The sequence below is a fragment of the Panthera pardus genome, unplaced genomic scaffold, assembly GCF_024362965.1.
Source record: "Panthera pardus isolate Hobbes unplaced genomic scaffold, ASM2436296v1 HiC_scaffold_5, whole genome shotgun sequence".
NCBI classification, from domain to species: Eukaryota; Metazoa; Chordata; class Mammalia; order Carnivora; family Felidae; genus Panthera; species Panthera pardus.
Genome location: NW_026526980.1, coordinates 17,336,912 through 17,362,907, shown reverse-complemented (window position 1 = coordinate 17,362,907; position 25,996 = coordinate 17,336,912). Strand labels below are relative to the sequence as shown.

The window sequence follows — 25,996 nt, the reverse complement described above, 5'->3', positions numbered from 1 at the left end:
CTGAAGGGGACCTGACGTCCTAGGGAGCCCAGCCCCATTTCAAAGACGGGAAGCCGGAGCCCAGAAAGGGGCAAAAATCCCGTCACGTCTGGGGACGCGCAGAAGACTGCTTGCGCCTCCCTCCCCCGCGTGGAGCCTGCCGGCCCCCCCCCCCCCGCCCCGCCCCAGAGCCCAGCCGGGGTTGGGGGTCCGGGAAGCCCACCCCGTGCCCCTCACCGTGACTGCTGGGCTTGAAGGAGCCGCTCCACAGCAGCTGTGTCCCCGCCCACAGGTGCAGCTGATACACGTCCGCCTCGACGAAGTCGTCCATCAGCATGCTGCACGCACACGCCGCGCCTTCTCCGTTCTCAGGGACACACGTGCGGTTTCTGCAGACACGGGTGTCGCGTTAGGCTGGCTGTGACCCACGGGCATCCCGGGAACGTGCCTCAAGGGACACGCGCTTGGAGGGCCACGCTGTGTGTGTCTCAGCCATTCAAGTCTGCTCTCCTAGCACAAAAGCAGCCACGGGGAACGCAGGAGCGAATGGGCGTGGCTGTGTGCCGATAAAACTTTATTTACAAAAGCAGCTGGTGGGCCAGATGCGGACCTCGGGCCGTAGTCTGCAGAGCCCTGGTCTAGGCCAGCGTACCACATTTAGAAGCAGAGCCCGTCTGCCTCGGTAGGTAGGGGAAGGCCTCTGGCAACGTACCCTGCACTCTGGGGTGGGCACACCCCAACACGCCCCCGTGACTGCGTGCCTCGCGTACCCAGCCGCACCCTCAGCGCCGCCTGGAAGAGCACCCCATGTGCCACGGCTGTCCCGGTGACCCAGCCGGAACCACGTACCCCAGGCTCCACGGTCCCCCAAAGAACACCGTGGGCTCCACCGCTAACGTGCCCAAACAAGCGGTCTAGCCAGCGGTTCTCAAAGCGGGGTCCGGGGGGTCACGAGGTCAAACTCTTTTCATAATACCAAGAGGCCGTGCGCCGTTTTCCACTGTTTCTTTCAAGCGTAAGGTGGAATTTTCCAGACGCTACACAGCGCGCAATCATTGCCCCGACGGCTTAGCGAATGTGGACCCGCGTGCTGTCGTGATCTAGTATCTCTGTTTTAATTACTAACAGGCTAAATAGCAATATTACGAGCCACTGAGACAAGAGCTTTGGTCTAACTTTGAAGCAGACGAACAAACCCCGGGACTCCAAAGTCTAGTCCAACATTCCACCACACCCACACGCCACGCGCCTCAGTGACAGTGCACTTAGAGCACCGTGACATGCCCACTGAGCCCCAGGGCGCCTCCCTTTTTTTTTTTTTTTTTTATAACGTTTATCCATGTTTGACAGAGAGAGAGACAGAGAGACAGAGCGCGAGAGAGGAAGACGTAGAGAGAGAGAGGGAGACGCAGAATCCGAAACGGGCTCCAGGCTCCGAGCCGTCAGCACAGAGCCCGACGCGGGGCTCGAACCCACGCACCGCGAGATCATGACCTGAGCTGACCGACCGAGCCACCCAGGCACCCCAGGGCGCCTCACTTCGAACACCACGCTCAGTCAGCTGCGGGGAACCCCATTCAGCACCCCGCGCTCCAGGGCACCACCGGGACCAAGTGAACTCCTGGGGTGAACGCTCTGGGCTCAGCCTCCCCCAGATCCCAGCTCCACTCGTGGCTTACTCGGACCCCATGAAGTTCAGCTGGTAGGACAGGCGGAGCTCAGCGCTGCAGTTCGTGGGCACATCCATGTTCCACTGGCAGACGGAGGTGCTGAGGTAGTCGGAGAAGCAGGTGGGCGCACGCAGGACCTTGACGCTCCCTGGGGAGACACAGGAGCGCCTGACTCGGGGCTCGAACTCACGGACCGCGAGATCGTGACCTGGCTGAAGTCGGACGCTTAACCGACTGCGCCACCCAGGCACCCCAAGGACGTTTCTAATCTAAGGCATTTCTAGTCTTTTCCATCACCACGGGCATCTGCTCCAGAGCCGTGTGAGCAGGAGGAGGGCTGCCGTCCATTTGCCCGCTCCCGGACCCCATCCGTTCTGCACCCCTCTCTGGCTCAGGCGGCTGACCGCCATGGTCTTGGCACTCAGGCGCCCCTGTCCTCTGGCTGCCAGTTCGGTTCAGCCAATGTCAAGGGCAGCATGAAAGGCTGGGGTATTTCTTCCCACTGGCCAGTGGCAGAGCCGGGGTGTGAGCCCGGCAGGGCGCATACTGGGTTTGCCAAATCGTTCGAGAGCCCGACAACAGACAGGCAGGTGCCTTCTCGCTCTGATGCCCAGCACCAGCCTCCACAGCGGATACGTTTGCACACGCTCGCCGGATAAAGGACTTAACGTGTCAGGCAGAGTCTTAGATACCTAACAAAGATCTCAAACTCACCTCGTGTCCAAAACTAACGTCCGATTCCCCACCCCCCGCAAATACGTGCCCCCGACTCTGTTCTGTGCTGTGTTTTTCTATCACTTTCTAACGCTCTTTACAATTGACTTATAATTAGGACCCTCTGTCATTGGCCGTCCCCTCCCACTACAATGTAAGCTCCTCAGGGCCCGGAATCTGTGTTCCTTTCGCTGATTATCCTAGGACCCTGGCATCTAAACAGCCAATGAACGTTTGCTGAATGAATGAGTGGATGAATGAATGAGAGGTGATGACTTACCAGAGCCTGCCGCCCACATCAGGATCAGACAGCTCACAGGGAACGTGAGCCCAGAGCAAAGCCGCCCCATTGGGAGATCCTAAGACACCTGCTGAGTGAAAGCGAGCCAGGTTAGTGCCAAGAATGAGCCCTCTGTGTTCACTAGAGCTCACCCTCTCTCTCTCTCTCTATCTACCTATCATCATCATGAAACGGTTGTGTTTCAGATGTACAAAGCCCACAATGCTTGCCCGCAAGAGACACTTCGTGAAAAAAATCCCATGACCTGCTAAGTTTAAGCAGCCCCTTGGACTTACGGGAGACCATAATGCACATTTGTGTGTAAAGGCTCTGATAAGTCCTGCAGCAAAGAAACTTATTTTCTTCATTTAACCCAACACTTGCCAAATTTATTTCCCTACTCAACCTTCATCTGTATGTGTGTGTAGGCTAAACCCCCAATTAAACCCCCAAGAGACTTACAATTCCTTGAAATGTACTTTGGAGATGTTAATCTGTTTAGCCTTACGGGGCAGGTTAAATGAACAGTAGACCCATGCAATGCAGTATTAGGTGGCCACTAAAAAGGATGCTGTTGAATGTGTTAGACTTACACCAATGGCCCCAATTCTTCCCAGTCCTCCTGGATCCATGTAACCTTGCGGTGCCCACCGCCTCCTTCCCCTCCCCCCCTCCCCCTCCCACTGCCCCGCGCAGGGCATTCTCCCCTGGCCTTCGATTTTGGGCTCAACCACGTGACTCGCTCTGGCCGGTAGAATACGAGCAAAAGGGATGCACTGAAGAAGCCTGCTTTTGCACGACCACTGTCTTAAGAACGCACGTGCCAGCCTGCTGGAGGATGTGGACACGTCGCATTCTGCATCGGGGAACAGGCAGCCACCCCCAGTCACGTGAGCGAGATCAGCAGATCGGCAGAACTGTGTAACCGACCCCAGGCCGACCACAGGGGCACAGGTGACAACCTCCAGCGAGGTTGGCCACGCCCAGGTAAGCCGGCTCTCCCGGACCTGAGCTAAGTAAGCCTCTCCTGCTACATGCTCCTGGGGTTTTGTGCTTTATTGCCATTCTCCGTCCAGTCGTTCCCCACCACCTGGACTCCTAACCCCATAGATGACCTCTGTGTTTTGTGTTTCGGATAAATGGGATCATACACTGCCCCTACTGTGTTAGATGCGTCCCATGTAATACATGACTGGGGAATAGAAGTCAGCAGCACAGACACCCAGAAAGAAAACACAGTTCCAATCCCTCCAAATCACAAGGCCACGTACACGTTCGTATCAACTCTTCCAGATTTGTATCTGTACAAACAGGGAGATAAGTACGAATTTTGTTTCCCCAACTAGCAGCACCCTCTTCCTACTGAAACTTAAATTTTAAGCTTAATATATCATTAAATATCTTTCCATACCACTAGAGATTCAAAGCATCCAATCAGTGGGATCTCCCTGTGTGTCACTGGATTTTAGCCTTTAGTGACTACTCTTACTGCTTTGTTGTTCTTTGTTTTGTTTTTTTAAGGTATGATATTGATCTTTTTTCCTATTACAAAAGCCACACGGGATCACCGTAGACAATTCGGAAAAGAGAGACAAGCAAACGTACAACAAGAATGCCTGTAGGGGGCGCCTGGGTGGCTCCGTCAGTGAAGCCCCTGGCTGGCTCTTCACTTCCGCTGGGGTCCAGGTCTCCAGGTCTGTGGGACCGAGCCCCAGGTCGGGCTCTGTGCCGACAGCGCGGGACCCGCTTGGGATTCTCCGTCTCCTCTCTCTGCCCCGCCCCTGCTCACAGGTGCACGCTCTCTCTCTCTCAAAACTAAAGAAACTTAAAAAAGAACAGCTGTAATTCCGTCACCTGGAAAAACGCCCCTGGAGACATCTGGCATCCAAATCTAGTCCTTTCCACGCGTACCTAGTTTGACAGATCGGGCCGGTACAACGTCTTCTGTTTTGGAGCTTGTGCTTACATCCTGCCCCCCTCCCTCCTCTCCCCGCAATGGCTGTGCAGCGTCTTCCTGAAGTTTGAACACCTGCTCTGTCCCTTACTCGTTATGAACGTTCAGCAAACCGCTTAGCCCCTCCGTGCCTCAGTTTCCCGCCCGGTGAAGTGGCGCTGGGAACGGCCCCCACCTGACCAGGGTGCTGTGGGCACTGAATGGGCTAACACACGCAGGGTCCTCAAACAGTGACCTGAACACAGCCACGGCCCAAGGAGTCGCTTTCGTGAAGGGAAATGCTCCGCAGTGGGATCTCGCCGGGTCAAGGGGCGTGCGCTTCCCCCCACGGCACTCGCGGCACGTGGCGCCCTCTAAAGCGCGACGTATGGAGGAGGCAGGTTTCCCGGCGATGCTCACAGCATCCGCTCTCCCTGTCCCCGTGTGGGTCTCGACCTCGGCGTCGCATTCAGCCAAGCGGCGGCCAGGCTTCCTCCTGGGGCTTGGGAGCTATGTGCGGTTCAAGGCAGTCCCGCGCTCATCATCGCAGCGTGGGCCTCCTTACCTGCAACGTGCAGATGAGACGGAGCCTAACCTCGCAGCTGTACTGCAGAAACGAAGAGACGCGCGGACCTGAAGCCCTCCGCACGGTGTCTGTGCAGCATGGGGGGGGGGGGTGCTTTATGTCCCTGCCGGAAGCTCCCCAGGGACTCTGTTCCCCTTGCAGGGCCTCCCCAGCGGGGCCCCGCCCCCCTCTCCACCTGGCCCAGCACCTGTGCACGGTGCTCCCGCCACCGGCCACATCCTCGCTCCTTGCTGCTCGTGAAACACACGAAACCCATTCCCGAGTGCACACCTTCCCCCTCAGTCTGTCTCTGTTTTATTCATTTTATGTATTCGTTTGTTCACAATGAATAAATCACTCCTTAAGGCTCCAGTGTATATTTCGGAGAACGAGGTCATTCATTCTCCTGCAGCCACAATGCAACTGCCCAAATCAGGACATTAACACTGACGCATGACTGTCGGCGGGTCCGCAGACCCTATTTCCATCTTGCTCGTTGCCTCCACAGAGCTCCTTCTTTTTAAAAAATTTTTTTTCTTCATGTTTTTATTTATTTTTGAGACAGAGAGAGACAGAGCATGAGCAGGGAAGGGGCAGAGAGAGAGGGAGACACAGAATCGGAAGCAGGCTCCAGGCTCCGAGCCATCAGCACAGAGCCCGACGCGGGGCTCGAACTCGCGGACCGTGAGATCATGACCTGAGCCGAAGTCGGTCGCTCGACCGACTGAGCCACCCAGGTGCCCCTCCACAGAGCTCCTTCTAATGAGTCCAGGATCCGAGCAGGGAAAGTGCATGACGAGCCTGGAATCCTTGTGTCAGAGGGTAAGGACGCGCTCCAAGAATGATGGGCTCCCGTCAAAAAAAAAAAAAAGACACAGGAGCCAGCTAAACCGCGTCCACCGGCCCACACGGGCACAAGTGAAGCACCCCAATAAAGGTACAGTAACCAACCGTAACCCCTGGAGTTCAATAGGGGTGCGGGAGTCTGTCCCGATATAGATCTATACGCGGGGCAGAGAGAGCAGCTGTATTTCAGCAGGGGCAGCCTCTAAGCATCTGCCCACAAAATTCGTATTGTCTATTGACTAACGAATCAAAACGCTTGTTAACTTTACCGCATCCTATGCTTCATAGACGTGTGTGCGTAAAATCGGAGATGATGTAGAACCCTGGGAGGCCCCACCTTCAACCAAGTGGTCAAAGGTGACATCTCCAGGAACGGGACAAAGCAGGGTCATGAGCTCTCTGAGACTATCCCCTGAGAACATAGCCTTCCTTCTCTGGCGATGCTGCCCCAAGGGCACAAATCACAGGGGAGTGTCAGACAAACCTAACGGAGAAGTCTATAAAAGAACTTGCCTGTGGTTTTCCAAAAAATGCTGGGGGCGGGGGGGGCGGGGGGGGGGAGACAAAAGGCAAGGAAAGTCCAGAACAGCTGTTCTTTTTCAGTTGCCTGTCATCCTGAGAGCTGTCATTTGTCTTGTTCACTGCCAGGTTCCTGGTGCCTCTACGTTGGTGCCTGGCGTATAACAGCTGCTCAGTTAATGTTTGTGGAATAAAGTCATTTTGGACATGATGTGGGGCCTCTAACGGGCTCAGCACGGGTCTGGAAACCCTCCCCAGGGGGAACCTGGTATCTGTTCCAAGCCCCAGCTCGCTTCCCTTCAAGAGTCACAGTGAAGAACAAGGAAGAAGGGGCGGGAGTGGAGCGGTGGACCCGTGACGCTGGGGTCCTCTACGAAGTCCTGGTGACGCTGCCTCTGACAAGTTCACACGGGGCCACAGCCTCCTATGGCAGAGACGGCAAAGGTGTCACTTTCGCCCCGATTTCGAATGAAGAGAAACAGAGAGGGCAAGACGTGCGTACAAGGTCACACAGCAGCCCAGCGTCCGTTTGCACGCCTCCACGGCAGGACGCTCAGCTCCAGGTCATGGCTGAGCAGAACTGAGACTGGAAACAGTTTCCTTAGATCGAGCCAAAGATTTGTGTAAACACAACCCCTCTTGTGAAGTGCTCACATTGTGCCTGGCACTTAGCTGCGTGCGTTAGGAACATTACCTTATTGAATCTGCCCAAGAGCCCTGCTACATGGGCCGTTACTTCCGTTTTCGACCTGAGGGAACTGAGGCCAAAGAGGTCAAATAGCTTGCCCGTCAGGAACCACAGCTGGCAAGAGGGGAGCGCTAGGGTCAGAAGCCAGTCTACTGGCCTCTGAGCCCGAAGTTCATTCTGGCATTATCAGTGCCTTCACCTTCTCCAAGGACTGCAGAAAGGGCTCAACTGGGTGAATGAAATAAGCCAGGAAGAGCTGGCCCCCCTGCTTGCCAATTTCTTTCTTTCTTTTTAAAATGTTTTAATGTTTATTTGTTTTTGAAGGAAAGAGAGAGCGTGAGCAGGGGAGGGGCAAAGAGAGAGGGAGACACAGAATCTGAAGCAGGCTCCAGGCTCCGAGATGTCAGCACAGACCCGGACGCGGGGCTTGACCTCACAAGCCGCGAGATCACGACCTGAGATAAAGTTGGATGCTTAACCGACTGAGCCACCCAACGCCCCTGTCAATTTCTAACGTAAGCTGCCCAAGCAAAGAACCAGAAACAGCAGAAAACACTCAGGGCTTTTGATGTCTGCAAATGCCCCACACACCATAGGTGAAGCAGCACCTTAAAAAAAAAAAAAAAAAAAAAAGACAAAAAAAAAGCCAGTGAAAGTCATATTAACAGAGATATGAAAGCCAGGACAAAGGAGGGGACAGTGCCCAACCACACCTGTGTATCCCTTTGGAAGAAACCCTGCTGATCTGAAGCTTGTCTAGAGGATGATTGATAACTGACACAGAGAGGGCTTGAAAATCCCAGAGGGCCTAGTAAGTTTTTGCCTAAATGTTCTGCCCCCCTACACCCTATAGGCTCATGATTCACTTAACAAACATACAATATTTCCCACGTGCCAAGTTTCCTTGTGAACGCAGCCCTATGAAGTAGGTACTATTCTTTCCCCCATTTTTAGATGAGGCAACCAAATCACAGAAGGAGTAAGTGACTTGTCTGAGGGTACAGAGCCGTGGAGGTCACGAGATCTGAACAGGGGCCGTCAGGTTCGGGGGCCTCAGCTCCTAACCACTATCTCTGTCTGGAAGGCACAGTCCTTAATGTTCTGGAGATCACTGATCCATCTGAATATGTGATGCAAACTCCAAACCCTCCTTCTCGAAAAGTGCACACGTTACATTTTGCATCCCATTTTAGGGGTTCACAGCTCCCCCAGAGCCCAGGCTAAGGGCTCCAGGTCAAAGACCCCTCCTCTAGGCAATGAGTGGTTTTTAAGGGTCTTTGAATTAAATTTCTTTTAAGTTTATTTTGAGAGACAGAGACAGGGGGGAGGGGGCAGAGCATGAGTGGAGGAGGGGCAGAGAGAGAAGGAGACACAGAATCTGAAGCAGGCTCCAGGCTCTGAGCTGTCAGCACAGAGCCCGACGCGGGGCTCGAACTCACGGACCACGAGACCATGACCTGAGCCGAAGTCAGACGCGTAACTGACAGCCACCCAGGTGCCCCTTAAGGGTCTTTGAACAGGGTTGTGGCAAGATTTTCCAAAGGGCTAGTCTGGGGCTGAGAGAATGATGGGGCAGGGCAGGGTGGGCGGCAAGGAATTAGCAGTTACTGCAAACATGAGTCACTTCGTTTCTTCGCCACACTGCAGGCAGAATCATTTTTTTTTTAAGTTTATTTATTTTTGAGAGAGAGAGAGAGAGAGAGGCAGAGAGAGAGAGAGGGAAACACAGAATCCAAAGCAGGCTTCAGGCTCCGAGCTGTCAACACAGAGCCCGATGCGGGGCTCAAACCCACAAACCATGAGATCATGACCCGAGCCAAAGTCAGACGCTTAACCTGCTGAGCCCCCCTCAGGCGCCCCGGCAGAGTCATTTTAACATCAGAAACCAGGCCATGAACTGTCTGCTCAAGCCCTTCGTTAGCCTCTGGCTCCCAAAGGGTGTCTTCGCCCAGGGACAAGGATGCCTGGAGTTCATGGCCCATCCAAGAGGAGCATCTCTGACTCAGCATTCAACCCAAGCCCGGGAGTGAAAACAGCCAATCCAAAAGGGTGCAGCCTGTGTGATTCCATTTATGTAACATTCTTGAAATGACAAAATTATGGAAATGGAGAACAGATGCACAGGCGGCGGGTAGGAAGGGAGGTCCGTGTGGCTATAAAAGGGCAACACGGGGCTCCTCGAGTCGCGGCTGCTGTGCTGGCGAAACAAACCTGCACACGGGGTGAAACTCCACAGAACCAAACACCCGCAAATGGGTACAAGGAAAACAGGGGTGCTCAGCGGATCCTATCAATGTCAATATCCCGGTTAGGCTACTGTGTTTTGTGAGACGGCACTCTTGGGCAGCAACAGACTCTGTTATTTCTTACAACTGTGTGTGAGTCTACAATCGTCTTAAAATAAGAAGTGTAAGAAATGCAAAAACCCAAACCAACCAAACAAAACCTTAAGCCCCCTGACGATCTGGCCCGGTACACATCCACCGTTGCCTCCCACCCCGTCCCCGTCCCCCACGAGCCTTTGGTCCCACTGGCCTCCGAGCACCTTGACGCACTCCTAAGCCCTCTTCTCCCTCACAGCCTTTACACCCAGAAACCCTACCCACTGAGGGTGCCCCCCTGTTAACTGCTCATCGCAACACCCTGTTTATTTCTGTCCTACACTTATCAGCATCTCTGTTCGTATCACTGAGGTTACACATGTGAATGTTTATTTCAGAACGTAGCCGGCAAAGACTGAGAGATCTGACTGCAAAAATGTTTTCAACTTCCCCAGTTCAAAATGCACCACTAAAAAAAAAAAAAAAAAAAGCAGGACGCCTCGGGGGCTCAGGGCGTTGACTCCTGATTTCAGCTCGGGTCATGATCCCAGGACTGTGGGATCGAGCCCTGTGTTGGGGCTCCGTGCTGAGCGTGGAGCCTGCTTAACATTCTCTCTCTCTCTGCCTCTACCTCTCTCCAGCCTCCCCTCTCTCAGATTTAAAAAAAAAAAAAGCAAGCAAAGACTAGACAAAGATAGCAATCTACATTGTAGACAGCTAATGACCTTCCTATAAAGAGACCTTACAAATCAGTAAGACAAACATCCCTTTAAGAAAAACAGGCAAAGGTGGGGCGCCTGAGTGGCTCAGTCAGTTAAGTGTCTGACTTCAGCTCAGGTCATGATCTCACGGTTCCTGGGTTTGAGCCCCGCACCGGGCTCTGTCTGTACTGACAGCTCAGAGCCTGGAGCCTGCTTCGGATTCTGTGTCTCCCTCTCTCTCTGCCCCTCCCCTGCTCACGGTCTGTCTCTCCCTGTCTCTCAAAAATGAATAAATGTAAAATATTAAAAAAAAAGAAGAAAAAAAAACAGGCAAAGGGCATAAATTATTCACCCAAGAACTATTCCACGTTGGCAAAACATGAAACAGCCCCTCTCATTCTGCTGCTAGTTTGCAATGTTCTGAGTGTAGAGGATCACCCATACCATTTAAATTATTTGTCTATATATGTATTGTTTTTCCCCCCTGCCCCACACACCCCATCAGAAGGCAAGCCCCATGAGGACAGAGCTTTATGGTCATTGTTTTGTCCCCAGGACCTGAATAGTGCCTGACACATACATAGTGTATGCTCAATAAACATCTATTAAATGAGTGGCTAAAAATCAAGAATAACAGATTCTGTAATCTATTTTCAAACACGGGGTGCCGAGCTGTTGCTTATGACGATTGCCGTGCATACACCTCTATAAGGCAGGCTGCCATTGAAACCCCCATTTTACACAGGAGGAGACAGAGGCACAGAGAAGTTACACAGCTAGGATTTGAACCCAGGCAGCCTCACTCCAGAAGCCACGTGCCTGACCACTTGTCTTTGCCGCCTCGTGAAATGCCATCCCTGGCCCCCTGGGAATGCGGTGTTATGGCCAAAACTGAGGCCTAGAGACGGGCAAGTGACAAAACCAAGGTCAGGGAGGTAGGAAGCAGCACTTAGTGAAAGCCTGAGCCAGGAAGAGGTCAGAAGTGCTCTGAGTGGGAAAACCCTCCTGCTGGCAGTGAAATACACTTAACTCACTCTTTCTGTTGGGGAGGAGGGGAGTGGAGAGTCTTGAAATGTCAAGGCCGGTGGCAGTCAGGCAGTGACCAGGCAGGCTCTTCCTGAGCCCAAAAGGGTTGCAAGGCCGCCCACACGGGCTCCTCTTTCCTCTCTTGACCGCAAACCGGCTCGAAGTGGGGCTGGACGGGCAGACAGGATGCAGCCAGTCCCATGAGGAGCGAGCGCATGTGAAGAGGAAGCCGATGACAGCAGGGGCTGACGGTGGCCTCCCTGGGGGGAGCCACCAGCCCCTGAAACTCCACAGTCTTAAGCCAGCCTGGAGCTTCCTCTGGCCTCCGGGACAGCTAGGCCAGTCTGGCGGGGAGCCAGGGGCACACTTCTCCTCCCAGCGGTCGCCTTCCCAGAAGCGCTGCCCGGCAGAGGTTCCCGGAACCGGCAGCCGCGTCAGCAGCCCCGCCTGGCCGGCAAGGCGGGCCAGGCCAGGGCCCCAAGACCGAAAGCGGGAGTGAGGAGTGACGGCAGGCTGCCTCCACTACTGCTGGAGGCAAGAACCGGCCACCTTGGCCAACAGAGCCCAGCGGGCTCCCCGTGCACCTACTGTGTGCTCCCAGCCTTTGCCCGCGTGTATTCTCGCGGCGGGTGTTACTAAGCACCTACTACGTGCCGGCGACCGCAGACGTGGGAGAAGCCACTCATGCATTCGCTCATTCACTTCCTCCCTCTGACAAGTACTTGAGAAGATAAGTCACTGGAGGTTTTTGAGCAGAGACGTGACATTATGAGACGTTTTAAGCCATCTCTCCGCTTATGTGGTCTACAGGGCCCACGGGGTGAAGGGCAGAAGCAGGTACCGGTGAGGAGCCTCCTGCGCTGGTCCAGGCAGCAGGTGCCGGGAAGGGGTCTGTAAGAGCAGGCTGGATTCCAGATCTGTCGAGGGCACAGCCAGCAGCATTTGCTGACCGCACAGACTTTGCCAAGAGAAGAGAGCCATCAAAAAGGCTAGATCTGGTCTTGTCAGGATGCCACGCAGTGTGGGAGGGACCCATGCGGGAAGCAGGCCTGCAGAGAGGCTGTGGGAACAGCATTAGGAAAGGTATGACGAGGCTGTCGGCAGGCAGCCGTCAGGGAGGATCCACGCTGGTCCTCGAGGGTCAAGTGTCCCTAGAGGGACTCCCCAGGGGAGGGCAGGGGTGCCGTGTGCAGAGGGAGGAAGACCTTCCCACGCACGGGAGGCGCCGTGGACTCCGTGAGGGCAGGCCACGTCGCGTCCTCTGTAAGCAGAAGGCCAAGCCCGGCGGCCGGTGCAGGGTACCTCCTCAACAAGCAACCCTGCGTCTTCCACCTTGTTCTTATTTCTACACTTACACGGTGCTCCCCCAGTGCCAGCCGCTGTTCTAGATGCTCTAAGTCCTCACTGTGAGGGGGCGACAGTAATTAAGCCCATTTTTGATCCTGAGAAGTCTCGGGAGAAGGCAAGAGACGGGGGAAGTGACGAGTGAAGGATGAGTGAATAGCCAGGGAGTATGGAGGGCATGGCCCATCCCCCACCCCGCAAGATAGGCCGTGGGCTGCAGGGACGGACAGAAGGAGAGGTCAGTGGGGCCAGAAGACAACACTGCCAACCAGGCACAGTGCGTGGTTCAGACCCCGTCCATCCCCAGTGCAACGGGAAGCCACTGAAGGCTGTCAGGCAGGGCAGGAGCAGGTGCACCTTGCCAGAAAGTCCACTCCACCTTAGGTGTGGAGAAGGGCTGTAGGTTCGAGGCCGAGGTGGCCGGGCTGAGGGGCGTGCTGGGTGCTGCTGGAGACGAGGGGCAGACTCAGCCCTGCACGGGAGGTAAGGGTGGTGAACTTGCCGATGGCTGGCAGTGGGTGCCAGGAAGATCACGCGCCCCCCATGCCGGGGACACGGGGAGTCGAAGCAGGTGGTGGGGAGTGGGCATCCAGTCCGGGAGGCAATATATTCTTTTTTTTTTTTAATTTTTTTTAACGTTTACTTTTGAGACAGAGAAAGGCAGAGCATGAACGGGGGGAGGGGCAGAGAGAGACGGAGACACAGAATCCGAAGCAGGCTCCAGGCTCCGAGCTGTCAGCACAGAGCCCGATGTGGGGCTCGAACTCACAAGGAGTGAGATCATGACCTGAGCTGAAGTCAGACGCTACACCGACCGAGCCCCCTAGGCGCCCCACGGAGGCAATACATTCTACTGGCCTGGAGCTCAGAAGGTAGGCTTGGGCTGGAGACAGGCCTGAAGGTCATTAGCCGTGTCAGAACCCACGCGGTTGCGCAGAGTTAGGGAGGGCCTTGTCTGAGGGGGACAGGAGAGGGTTGGAGACCGTGGACCTCCTTCACAGGACATGGCGGGGCCAGACCCGCTGGAGGGGGCACCATCTTGGGGACAGGCTGGCCACTTTATGGCAGTGGGGACACTCGTGCTGGCTGTCCCAAGCTGCCAGTGGGAACCCAGGGGAGGCTGGACCTCAGAAGGTCCTGGAGGCCCCAGGGAGGAGGCCGAGCCTACGGGCCCCGTGTCCAGACGCCGCAGAGTCAGGAACGGCAGCTGACCCCCGTCACTTGCAAGGCCATTTCTGTGTTTAGCACTTATCCCTTGAGGCTCACCACATGCACACACGTCCTGTACCTCGGTCCCAGCTCCCACGAGACCCGAGGCTGTGTCCACCCTGTTCACGGCTGGCACCCCAGAGCCATACGCCGCTCGGCACACAGCAGAGGGGCCACGGGTATGTGCTCAGTGCAGGAGGGCCTGGACGGCCATCCCTCACGAAAGCAGGGACACAGCTCCACAAGCTGGAATTTTCCACCTCTCACAGCTAGATAAACACTGACCAATTCTGGCTCCGAATTTCCTTAAATACCTTAATGCAGGCACCGATCTTGGCCACCCCCGGGGGAAGTGACTGCAGAATGCTGGTAATTGGGGCATTACCATGATTATGACATCTGGCCCCAAGATGCTGATTAGATTTTGCTGGTCTTAGGGACAGTCACGGCTCCCAGTGGGCCTGCTTCCCGAGGTCCGCAGAAGTCACCATGATTGCCCCTGTGTGTCCCCAGTTCCTCCAGCCATTAGAGACCATGCCCTGGGCCCTTCTGCCCAGGGGTTCCACCCCACCCCCCAAACTGACCGGCCGCAGCCTTGGTCAGAGCAGACTGTCGTGCACTTACAAGTTAACCAACTCATTTAACCCTAACAGCAACCCGAGGAACAGGGCAGGTGCGGTTAGTACCCTCCCCACGGCAGACACGGGGGAAACTGACACCCAGAGGCCCAGGAACCTGCCTAAGAACCGCAGAGAGAGAGGGAAGCCGAGGCTCAGAGGCGTTCAGGGATCATCCAAGGTGACCAGGCAGGAAGTGAGTGAGCTGGAACTTGGCTTCTGTCCGTTTGCCCAGCCCTCCTCTGTGAACTTGTCTCAACAGTGACCAGGACTTTGCCCCCTGGGCAAACCCACAGCCGGTAGGTAGCATGTCAGCACAGGCAAGATCTCCCTGTTCACTTTCTGCCTGCAGACAGGTGCTGGGGGCAGAGGTCTCTCCCTGGAGCGCATCCTGCTGTCCACCCTGCCCTGTGCCAATGTTATCCCTGGCACGGTGAGGGACACACGGACGCGTGGGGCCGCCCACGTGGGCAGCGACCTCAGAGCATCTGACACACAGAAGCCTAACTCTGGGCCTAAGTGTGCAGGCCCTGCCCTGCCCGGCTGACAGGCCTAGGCAAGCCAGGGGCCCTCTCAGAGCATCAGTCTCCTCGTCTGTGATGTGAGGACAGAACCACTTGCCTCGCCGGTCGCACAAGGGGACGCAGAGACCACAGCGGGGTGGAAGAGGCACTAGGGACAGCGTTGATGGAGCAGGTGGCAAAAGCCCATCTTCAAGCACCAAGGAAACGCTCCGAGACCCTGAGTAGCGACAGCGGCCATGACAACCGTGGTCAGGTCTCACGGGCGCGAACTGAATGGAGGAAGCCGGGTTCCAAAGGGCAAAACTGATTCCATTTACATCAAGTTCCAGAGGAGACACCCCTTGATCCTGGGGGTCAGAAGTCAGGGAAGTGTCTTTGGCGGGGCAGGCAGGAGGGAACCTTCTGGGGGGCCGGTCAAGCTGGGTTACACACGCAAGTGCACGCTTTGGGAAAATGCACGAAGCTGTGCACCGGCCTGCACGTAAGCTCACTAAGGAGGAAAAGGGAGAGAGATGGGTGAACGGGTGTGCGATCCGGGCTGAGGGGGCACGGCCGCAAACATCTCAGCCCACCCGTGCTCAGGCCCACGAGGGTCCCCAAAGACCCCGCAGTCCACTCCCCAGCCTTTACAGGGGCCCCCGACTTCAGCCTACCTGCTTCTTCACTCACTGTCTCGGCGGGGAGGTCGCACAGCTCACTGCCACCTGCCCCAGATGACCCAGGTGTCTACGGGATCACAGACCCGACACCTCAATGGCAGAGAAGGGACAAGCCGCAGCGGGCGGGCACAGGCCCAGCCCTAAAGGGCAGCCGTCACTCTGTGTCAGCCGCTTTTTGCCACATCAGCGAAGGCCTGGGCATTGCTAGGTCTCCTGATTTTTCAAAAGAAGCTAGAAATCCAGATTTCTATGCATATTTTCCTGATTTTTAAACGTCGGAAAAGAGTTCCATTTTCAAAAACCACACCACACATCTGTGGTCTCCCTTTGGCTTCTGATGACCAGCTGGTGTCATCTGGGGTGGGTGGGTGTCCTGAGACACCCCCCCCCCCCAGCCTCCTGGTGCACCGGCCCCACCCCCACCCCTAAAGGTGTTAAGGCTGATACCTTTCCCTCCCTTCTGTCCCTAGTTCCTCTTATTCATTATGGGATGTGGTTGTTATGGTGACAAGGAAGGGGTGGGGCTGGAGACCCAGCTTTGCCTGCTCTTTGGTGTCAAGGATCCTCCAAATTCTGCAAGCCCCCTGCCTTCCTCCTTCGTTGGGGAGGACGAGGAGCCCAAGAGCGGTCCTTACCAACCTTGCGCCCTCCCAGCGCTGCCCTCCACCCGTCCCCAAATGTGCCCCAGACTCCCCTCTCAGTGCCCACCTCCTAAGCCACCCCCTTGGGACACTGCTACTCAAACCCCGCTCCTTCCTCAGCCCTTCCCTGCCTGTCCCTCTGTCCCATGAGCAGTGAGCTGCACCTTCTTCCAGACCAGAAGCCCCTCCAGGCCAGAGACTGTGTCTTACTCGTGTATCTGTGAACAGCCCAGGAAGCCAACCAGGGGCGGCCACCGTGAAGTCGGCCTTCACCCTCAGGGCTCCGGCACAGTCCTCCCTCCCCCTCCCTCCTTCTCCGTCCCTCCCTCTTCTCACCGTCTGGAAAGCCAGCCCATATTCACACCCAGTGACTAACTTGTAGGGATGTAGGCAGCTCCTTTTCTATTCTCCACTCTCATTATTTTTCCAGAAACCCGAGAGGAGAGGCCAAGTGAGTCATGTCCCCATTTTACAGATGAGGAAATTTAAGGCCCAAACAGGCAAAAGGACTTGCCCCAAATTATGCAGCAAGTGGGTTACAGAGCTGAGTCTGAGAGGTATATGTGTGTATATATACACACACATATATATATAATTATTTTTAATTTATGTGGCTACAAGACTGTAGTCAAAGAAAATTCCTAGAAAAGTCCTTCAACTTTAGTGTTGAAGAAAAGAAGACAGAGAATTGGTCAAGAGACCAATGCGCATAAAGATAAGAGGTACGGGAATGAAGGAACACTGAATAAAATAAATTCAAGACAGCAAAGTATTAAAAGAGAGAAAGGTGGCTCTTTTATACTGATAAAAGGAGCAATTCACCAGAAGGAATAAATATCATGAACCCTTCTTCGATTCATGTTTTGTTTTTATATGCACCGAACAACACAGCTTTGAAAATAAAGCAAAAAAAAAAAAAAACAAACAAGAAAAGGTCAAGGTGAAATGAATAGATCCTTTATCAGAGCGGGAGATAAGTCAGATAGAGAAAAACACATAAAAATGTAGAAAACATGAATGATGTAATTAGCAAAATTGATCTAAGAGCTCTATTTCTGAAACGTTACACCCACCTTGGGGGAGCCTGGGTGGCTCAGTCGGTTGAGCCTCAGGCTCTGGATTTCAGCTCAGGTCATGATCTCACGGTTTGTGAGTTCAAGCCCCACATCGGCCTCTCTGTTGTCACTGCGGAGACTGCTTCAGACCTTTGGTCCCTCTCTCTCTCTCTCTCTCTCTCTCTCTCTCTCTGCCCCTCCCCCACTTGCACTCTCTCTCTTTCAAAAATAAACAAACATTAAAAACAAAACAAAAACCTCCACACCCACCAGAAAATATACATCCTTTCAAACACAAGTGGAAGATACAAAAGAAACTAACCAGAGAATCTTACAAAGATCTTCACAAATTCTCCATCACTGATATCATACAGGCCATAAATACTGACCACAATGCAACAAATTGAGACTCCAAGCATACAAGAATAACTTCAAAAAAAGAAAAATCCATTCATCTTTAAAAACGTTTGAAGTGCGTAACACTTTTAATCAAAAGGGAAACTGAATTATTTTTGCATTGTGTCACAAGACCTGTGGAATGAAGCCAAAGGAGTACTCAAAGAAAAAAAAATTACAGCCTCTTAGCCTGAAGTAGATTTACTAGAAAACAAGAAAGCCTAAAAAACAACTGCCAGCCTCAAATAAGGAGTCTCATGACGGAATATACTTTGACAGACAGCAGCTCGTGCAGAAGAGAGATCTGGAGGTTTTAGCTGGCAAGCCCAATGTACGCCCCAAGCGGGATGTGGTCACTATAAAGTATGATTGCAGGTTGTATCAACAAAGATATGGGTCCAAATCCAAGGAGGTGAGAGTCTTCCTCCTCTGTGACTGGGCAGACACTGGGGGAAGCAATGGGTTTTATGTGAGACTTTGACGAATCTGTTCATGTCTAAAGCCAAGCTGAATTCTCTACAATTCCTTGAGTCAGGAAGAGTGGTTGAAAGGACTATACCTGTGTAGTCTGAATAAGAGAAATATTGGGCTCAGGTTGGGGGGAGCTGGTTACTACTTCCAAGGGGGGCAGAACCAGAGTCGGAAAGTGAATGTTACCGGAAAGTGAGTTTGGCTAAATCTCAGGAAAGATTTTCTCCCAGTTAGAGCTGTCCAGCTTTGAGGATCTGCCTTCCAGAAGGCCCGTGCTCTATGGCCAGGGGCAAGATCGTCAAGAGGCTATGGCTCCAGGAGCCTGGAGGACTGCCCGTCCAGAGATCTAGTGTCTCCCCTCTCCAGAGAGATTCCGTTTCCTCTTTTCAAAAGGCAGAACGCTTTCCTGGCTCCTTCAGGAAAACCTCAGGGCCTCCCAAGTTCCCCAAAATGGCTCTGGGTGACTGTGCTCCCCTCATTTCTGACCGTGAAACGTAGTTCTCTACTCCTTGGGCTGTATGGCTCAGAACAGCGGTTAAATGCATAGGCTCCCAGGTCAGCAGCCGTGGGTTTGAATCCAGACTCTGCCCCCTTGGAGCTGTGCCACCCACATCGGCCACTTACCCAGAGCCTCAGTTTCCTCCTCGGGGAAACGGGGAGGCGCCCACTCATCTACCCGTGTTCACCCAGCGCAGTGCCTGATCCTCACTGTATGCTCTGTGCTGTGGTGGATGTCACGGTCACGGTCACAGGCCGGGAACGTGCTCATTGGCAGAATGATCTGTAAAACGATCTGTATGATGATGGAATCACCCGTAACACCAATCCGGGCCTGACCACATCCAGGTGTTTTTTTGTTGTTTTTTTTTTAATTTTTAACGTTTATTTATTTTTGAGACAGAGAGAGACAGAGCATGAACGGGGGAGGGTCAGAGAGAGGGAGACACAGAATCAGAAACAGGCTCCGGGCTCTGAGCCGTCAGCACAGAGCCCGACGCGGGGCTGGAACTCACGGACCACGAGATCGTGACCTGAGCCGAAGTCGGACGCTCAACCGACTGAGCCACCCAGGCGCCCCCACATCCAGGTGTTTAAACACCGTGGTAAAGACTGGAGATGCTGGAGCTGCTGGGTTCACGGCCCCGCGCTGCCACCCGTGTGACCCCGGACAAGTTACTCAACTACTCAGTGCCTGTTTCTTCATCGGCAGAGTCTAGATAAGAGCAGTTCCTACTTGGGAAGGTTACTTTACAAGGTGAATGAGACACTGCAGGGATCTGGTTCCCGTTTTCCTCCCTGACCTATGCTCCTACCCCTCGGTGTCTGGTTCACTTCCATACCACCACATCAGCTTCCTTGTGGGTCAGATGCACCAAGCCTGTTCCCACCTCAGGGCCTTTGCACCTGCTGTTCCCGCTGCTGGAATCACTCTCCGGATGTCCATGTGCCTTTTTACCTCAGGTCTCACCTCAAAAGTCACCTCCCCCGCTAGACTGTCAGCTCTAAGAGGGCTCTCGTTTCTGTGTCATTCACTGCTGTGTCCCCAGTCCCTAACACGTCTGCTGAGCGAGTGGAAGCCTGGTGCTGACCCTCAAGACGTGTGTGTACCTGTTACTTTCAGGTGTGTGGTTAGTCCCTTCAACCCGCTGCTCAGAACTACAGTCCTTCCGCTAATATTAGGAAGGGTTCCACCAAACCCAGGAAGCCACGCTCTCTTCCCCTCACACGGACCCACTTCCTTCCTCTGTCCCTGGAGGAGGGAGGCGGGTGGAGGGAGGACTCAGATGCCCGCCCCGCTGCTGATCCTCTCCAGCCGGCTGGCACCCGGGCCTGCTTGAGACAAGTCCCAGAATCTCTAAAGCAAACTCGGAAATGCCACGCGGGCCCCCGTGGGTGAGAATGAGTCAGTCAGAGCCAAACCCGAAATCTCAGACTCACGGTCACATCTTGGAAAGGCAAGGACATGCGAGTTTAGACAGAACTGTGCGCCCAGAGCCAGGGACAAGCAGCGGGCCAGGAGGCGGGGTTGGTGGGGTGGATGAGACCTTCCCTGCGGGCTCCCTCCCCGCCCCTGGCCCATTCTTCCCCGGGGCCTCTGCCCCACATCGTCCTAAATGTGGCTCCTCGGGAGAGGCTCCTGCAAAGTCCACCCTCACCCGGCTTTCGTCTTCCTCCCCAGTCCTGACAGGGTCCTGAAGGTCCCTGTCCTCTTGTGTGAAATCCCGGGGGACCAGGCATGTCTCAGAAGTCACAGTAACTCAGATTATAGACAGGTTATTGAGGATAAAATCCCACCAGGCGTAACCACCCACCCTGCCTCCCTCCCCCCATGGGTCCAGCACTACCCCCTCCCTCCCCCCCATCGCTCACGTCAATTTCTCCACAGGGCAACACATAAGCGTTGGCGTCCAGGGGGATTAACAAACACACCAAAGAACCCCCTGATTAGTTGCCCTCAGTTCTTGCTTCCAACTGAATGATGGAAAACCTTGTCGGTTTTCAGAACTTGCAGAGTTCAGAATTAGGAATAAGGGTGATACATGTGAATGTGTTTGCTTAGTTGTGTATCGCCCGTCTTCAAACTAGAATTTAAACTCTAGGAGAGCAAGGACTTTGTCCAATACTCGGTCAGTAGCTCCTGGAACATATAGGTGCTTGATGAACATTTGAAGACATGAATGAGCTAGCCAGGTGCTGGATATGGAGAAGCGATTGTCCTAAGAAGAGAAACCGCCATCACTGAGCCGTGGGCAAGGTGCCTGTAAAAACTATGCCCTGAACACCCCCCAATATTCATTTTCGTGACAAGCAAACCGAGGCTCACAGAGGTTAAGCAAGTGCCTCATGATCACACAGATAGGAAATAGCAAGGTCAGATCTGAACCCGGGGCCCCTGTCTGCAAGCCTGTGTCCTTCTCTCTGCCTCCTGCTCAGAGAAACAGAATGACTCGATGGCAGTCAGAAAACAGGGAGACAGCCCTGGGTGACGCTGGTTGCCCTGGCCTCTGCAAGAGCCTTCAGTCTCCCCTGGGCTTCCTGTCCACACTCTTGCAAAGGGCAAGTTCATACACAGCCAGGCGAGCCACTGGCCTGTCTTCCAGCCTAGCCAAGGGAATTCTGGCCAAACGTGACTGGGCATGTGGAACGCTCAGAAAGACGTCCCTCTTGCTAACCTGAGCAAACTGACATAGCGGGAGAGAACTCAGGCTGGGGAGAAAGGCAGATTCAAATCCTTCCCTGTCGCTCCTAGACAACATGGCCTTAGGCAAGGCCACTGCACACATCTCTGGGTCTCAGTTTCCTCCCTGGCAAAATGGATCGATTCCATCCCATCCAATGGGGTTCCTTTATTTATTTAACAAATACATAGTGCTCAGTCAGTACCAGGCACTGCTCTGGAGGCTCGACATGTATCCGTTCACTTAATCGTTGCTACAATGGTATAAAGCAGTCACTGTAATTTCGTAAACGGGGAGACTGAGGTCCTGACAAATTAGTAAATTGGAAAGCCAGCATTTGAACCTCGGCAACCTGGCTCCAGAGTCCATACTCGTTACCTCCACGCTATACTTCCTAACGGGTAAAAACAGTCATGAACATTTGTTGTGCATGTACGACGCTTTGGAAACTGTGTTAAGTATCTTATAAAACATGATGCCCTTAGCCTTCGTGAAAGCCCAGCCTGACAAATGTGAAGCACCCCGGGGGGCTCTGTCCCTGCCTCCCTTGCAGGTGCCATCAAAGGCAGCTGAGGGCAGAGGGCAGCACCTCCATTCTGGGGGGCAGGGGAGTAGGGGTGGAGGGAGAGGACGGGTCCAGGACAGGCCCTCTCCTCACTTCTCCCACAGTGCATTTCAGCCGCGTTGCTAAATCAGAGCATCTGGAAACTGACTGCCTCAGGGGACCACCTCCCTGCCCCTGCTGTGTGGTACAAAACACATCAGTTACTGAGCTGCTGCCCGGAATGTGGAAATCTTCAGGTGATCCCAGATCTGCTGGTAACTGGGCGTGTGGTAACCAGAGTGCCTGACTCACGAGTGGTTTTCCCTCCCTGCTGCCTTCCCAAGGCCTCCCTCCAGCCTTGGCTTCAGGGATCCGGGGGCACCCAGGAATCTGCATTGTGGTTTTTATGGCTCGGGCTGAGGTGAAGTGCACTGGGCCACACTCTTCAGCATGGCATTCAAGGCCTTCCACAACGTGGCCAGACGCACCTTCCCATCCCTGTCTGGCTGCCCCCCCCTCCCCCGGCACCTCTCCCTCAGGCCTCTCCCAGCTGCTCCCAGCTGCTCCCTCCCATTCTCCCGCAGCCAAGCTCCCCCGCCCCTCTTCCAAGGCTGGCTCAGGGGTCCCCGCTCCATGAAGCCTGTCCCTGCCAGGTGATCACCCCTACTTGCGCGAGCCCCCCCGAAAGGCAAACACCAGTGCTATTTAGAGCAGTGTCCTGTAGGAGCCCAGCGGGTGCTGATTAATGAATGGATGGCTGCGGGAGGTTGCCCCCCCCAACCCCTTGCTCCCTGCCAACACCACAGCATCCACATCTGTAACCACTGGGCAGGTGAGCTGCTCTTGAGGAGTCTTTGCAGGACTCTGGAATCCCCTGACCGTGGGGGGACACCCTGGACAGAGGTGCACCTCACTCTCAGTTTCCCCATCGGACTTTAGGATTGTAATCAAGGCACTGATGTCCCAGAAAATGCCCAGGCTTCTAACAGGCCACCCTTAGGGAAGGAGCAGCAGGGGTGGAACCTGGGAGGCAGCTGGGGAAGAGCAGAGGCTAGGACCCCGCCGGGATGAGTGCTGGCAGGGGAGCCATCTGCAAATCCCAGCAGCAGGACCACTGAGGGTTGCTTGGTCCCCAGTCTTGCTTGATATAAGAAATCCAGATGTTGTGGGTTTTTAAAACTCCAGATTCCTAGATTTACTGAATCGCAACCTCACTGAAGACAGCCCGGGGAATCTGCCTTTTAATAAAATCCCTTGGATAATTCGTTTATGGGGTAGTTTGACAAATATTGCCGACGGGTGGACCACGACAGGCTCTGGCGTCAGAACCGCCTGGGTTCGAATCCTGCCGCACCCTTTCCAGGCAGTTGTCCACCTCGGGCAAGTCATTTAAATTGCCTGTGCCACACAGCGTCCTCCTCTGAAAAACGGACGGACACACGGCACCGACCAAAACAGTTATTTTGCGATTTAACTCAGAATACGTTCAATGCTCAGGACAGAATCTGTACAAAATGAGTCCAGTTAAATGACCGCTATTGTTACTGGGTCTACCCAACGTTCAAGTAAGGAGACAAGGAGTCGACAGGGCCCCGTTTCCCCAGATGCCTCGACCGGGTAACCAAGTTCAGTTTTCGGAACTCCCCCTCCCCCCCTCCGCCCCAATCCTCACCCATTTCCTGCGCGCGGGGCAGGGGGTGATCGCTGGGACACTGGCGCTGCATGGCCCGAGCCCCGCCTCACCCCACGCTCACGACGGCCCCGGGTCCCCGAGGGGCCGTCCCCGCTGGCGTCTCCGGGCCAGCACGAGTTTGGGGGGCGCGCCGGGGTCCCCGCTCCGCGCGTCCGCCGCCCCCGGGGGCGCCCGGGCCGAGCCGGCCGCCGCTCGGGGCGCGGGGAGGAGCGGGCTCCGGGCGACCCCCGACGGGGTCTGGTCGGCCCGGGGGTCCCCGTCGCCTGGAACCCCGCCGGCGGCCGAGCCCGTCCCCCGGCCGGTCCCCCGTCTCCGCCGCGCGCATCGGCCCGCGTCCTACCTGCGCGCCCCGGGTCCATTCGCCGCGCCGGCGCCCGAGCGGGATGTGGGGGACCCCCGGTCGGCCAGTCCTGCCCGCGCCGCGCGGGGCTTTCCTGGGCGCGCGAGCCGGCCCGCCCCGGCTTCCTGCGCCCCGCCCCTCCGCAGGCCCCGCCCCCCCCCCGCAGGCCCCGCCCCGTGCCCCCGCCCTCCCCGCCCTCCCCTTGCCTCCCGGCCGCCCACTGTCCCGGTCTGGCTCCCGGGCCCGCCTCCTCGCCCGCGAGGCCTCTCCCGGCAGAACCCCGCAGTGCTTCCCCCTGGCTCTCCGAATGGCGTCCCGGCTCCGGTCCCCAGCCTCGCGTCGCAGAGGGGCAGGTGCATGTGGGGCTGGGGCGTTGGGCGGCTTTCATCCCTCTGCCCTTCCCAAAGGCCCAGCTTCTGCGAGGTGCCCCTGTGCGTTTGTTCCTTCAATATTTCCTGAGCGCCTGCCTTATGCCGGGGGCCCGAAGAATTTAGATAGTGGAACAACTCTTCTGGCAATAGCTGGTAAGATCTGGCAGGCTCTGTTGTGAGGCACTGCATGTAGTAATTTATTTAACTCTCACAACTACCCTAGGAGGGAGCTGTATTACTATCACTCGTTTTTACGGATGGGGAAACTGAGGCACAGAGGGGCAACTTGGTGAGAATCGTGCAGCAGGTGTGGGATTTGAGCCCAGGCCCCGTAGACCACTAACCACTGGACACCATAAAAACCCCAATGGAGCCAAGCAGTAGGGAAGAATGCTAAGAGAATAAAATATTTCAGGTGACAAGAGGTCCGGAGAAGAAAGTAAAGCAGAGAGGGACCTATTAGGCCAGTCGGGGTCGGTGGTTGAAAGGTGTCCCTGATGAAGACACGTTTGAGCTGATCCTGAACAGAATATGGGGGAAGACTAGTTCAGGGAGAGAAAACAGCAAGTGCAAAGGCCCTGGGGTGGCGTGTTGGAGTAATTGTCTGAAGGCTAGCTTGGCCGGAGAGACTTGAGGAAGGGAAAATGGAAGGAGGTAAGGTAAGAGGATGTGCTGACTCAGGCTGCGAAGTGCTGGAGATCCAGAGGGTAATTTGACCCCATCTTAGGCTCAAGGAGCTCCTGGTCTTAGAGTAGAGGCAGAATCCTCACAGCCAAGGACAGCCCGATGGGCTTGCTGTGGTGGAGGGTGAGCCAGGGGAGCAGAGAAGCCTCTGGGAGGGGACACAGTACTTCAATTCTCTTTCGTTATTTTTCATGCACTTATTTTTCTCTCGGCCCTACTGTGTGCCTAAGCCTGTGACAAGTGCTGAGGACACAGATATGGAGATAAATATGGACCCTGCTTACTGAGACCTTACAGTTCAAGTATATGACAGTAGACAGTTTGGGGGGGAGTCAAGGGTGGCTTCCTGGAGGACATGGCCTCTGACGGTCTCTCCAAAGATCAGTGCAGAAAAGGGAGGGAAAAGGGAAAGGCATTCAGGCAGAGGGGATGGGGCGAGCAAATACCTAGAGGTGAGAAAAGCTACAATAATTTAGCATGTATGTATTAATGCCTCCATGTGCCAGGGCCTGAGCTGGGGGCAGGAGAGAGTGAGAAATACCCATCCCTTGCTTTCTTAGCCCTGGGGGGTCAGGCGGGAGCCCTGACAAGTCACAAACGCAAGCAGTTGTGTGTAATGAACGCTGGTTGGGGACAGCCAGGGCAGCCAGGGAGAGAGGCCTCAGCAAGAGCCAGGATGCTTGGCCAGACAAGCTGTGAATTCCAAGAGGAATTCAGGTCAGATGGGAATTCTGCATTTCTTTTTTTTTTCATGTTTTTATTTATTTATTTTGAGAGAGAGAGAGAGAGACCGAGCATGAGCAGGGGAGGGGCAGAGAGAGAGAATCCCAAGCAGGCTCTGCACAGAGCCCTACACGGGACTCGATCTCGTGAACCATAAGATCACGACCTGAGCCGAAGTCAAGAGTCGGACGCTTACCCAACTTAATCACCCAGGCGCCCGGGAATTCTGCATTTCACGTGAAATCCGCCAAGAGCAATGGCCGGGGGGGGGGGGGGTTGGGGGCAGGTATAGGCATTGCTTCAC

The 25,996-nt window shown here is 55.0% G+C and overlaps 1 protein-coding gene across 4 annotated transcripts in view; it reads right to left on the bottom strand.

Annotated features, from left to right (window-relative positions):
- IL4R (interleukin 4 receptor) overlaps positions 1 to 24,047 on the bottom strand; it is a 41,089-nt gene extending 17,042 nt beyond the window's left edge. Inside the window, exons 1-4 of one of the 4 annotated variants that reach the window (XM_053894344.1) lie at positions 23,915 to 24,047; positions 2,644 to 2,731; positions 1,659 to 1,797; positions 217 to 368 (exon numbers count right to left, since the gene is read on the bottom strand). In XM_053894344.1, coding sequence (XP_053750319.1) covers positions 217 to 368; positions 1,659 to 1,797; positions 2,644 to 2,713 — 361 coding nt within the window. In that variant the 5' untranslated portion in view covers positions 2,714 to 2,731; positions 23,915 to 24,047. Of the gene's footprint in view, positions 1 to 216; positions 369 to 1,658; positions 1,798 to 2,643; positions 2,735 to 4,772; positions 5,116 to 23,914 lie in introns of those variants that run through there. The other 3 variants (XM_053894346.1, XM_053894345.1, XM_019431905.2) reach the window with 3 other exon arrangements.
- Positions 24,048 to 25,996: the final 1,949 nt, after the last annotated feature.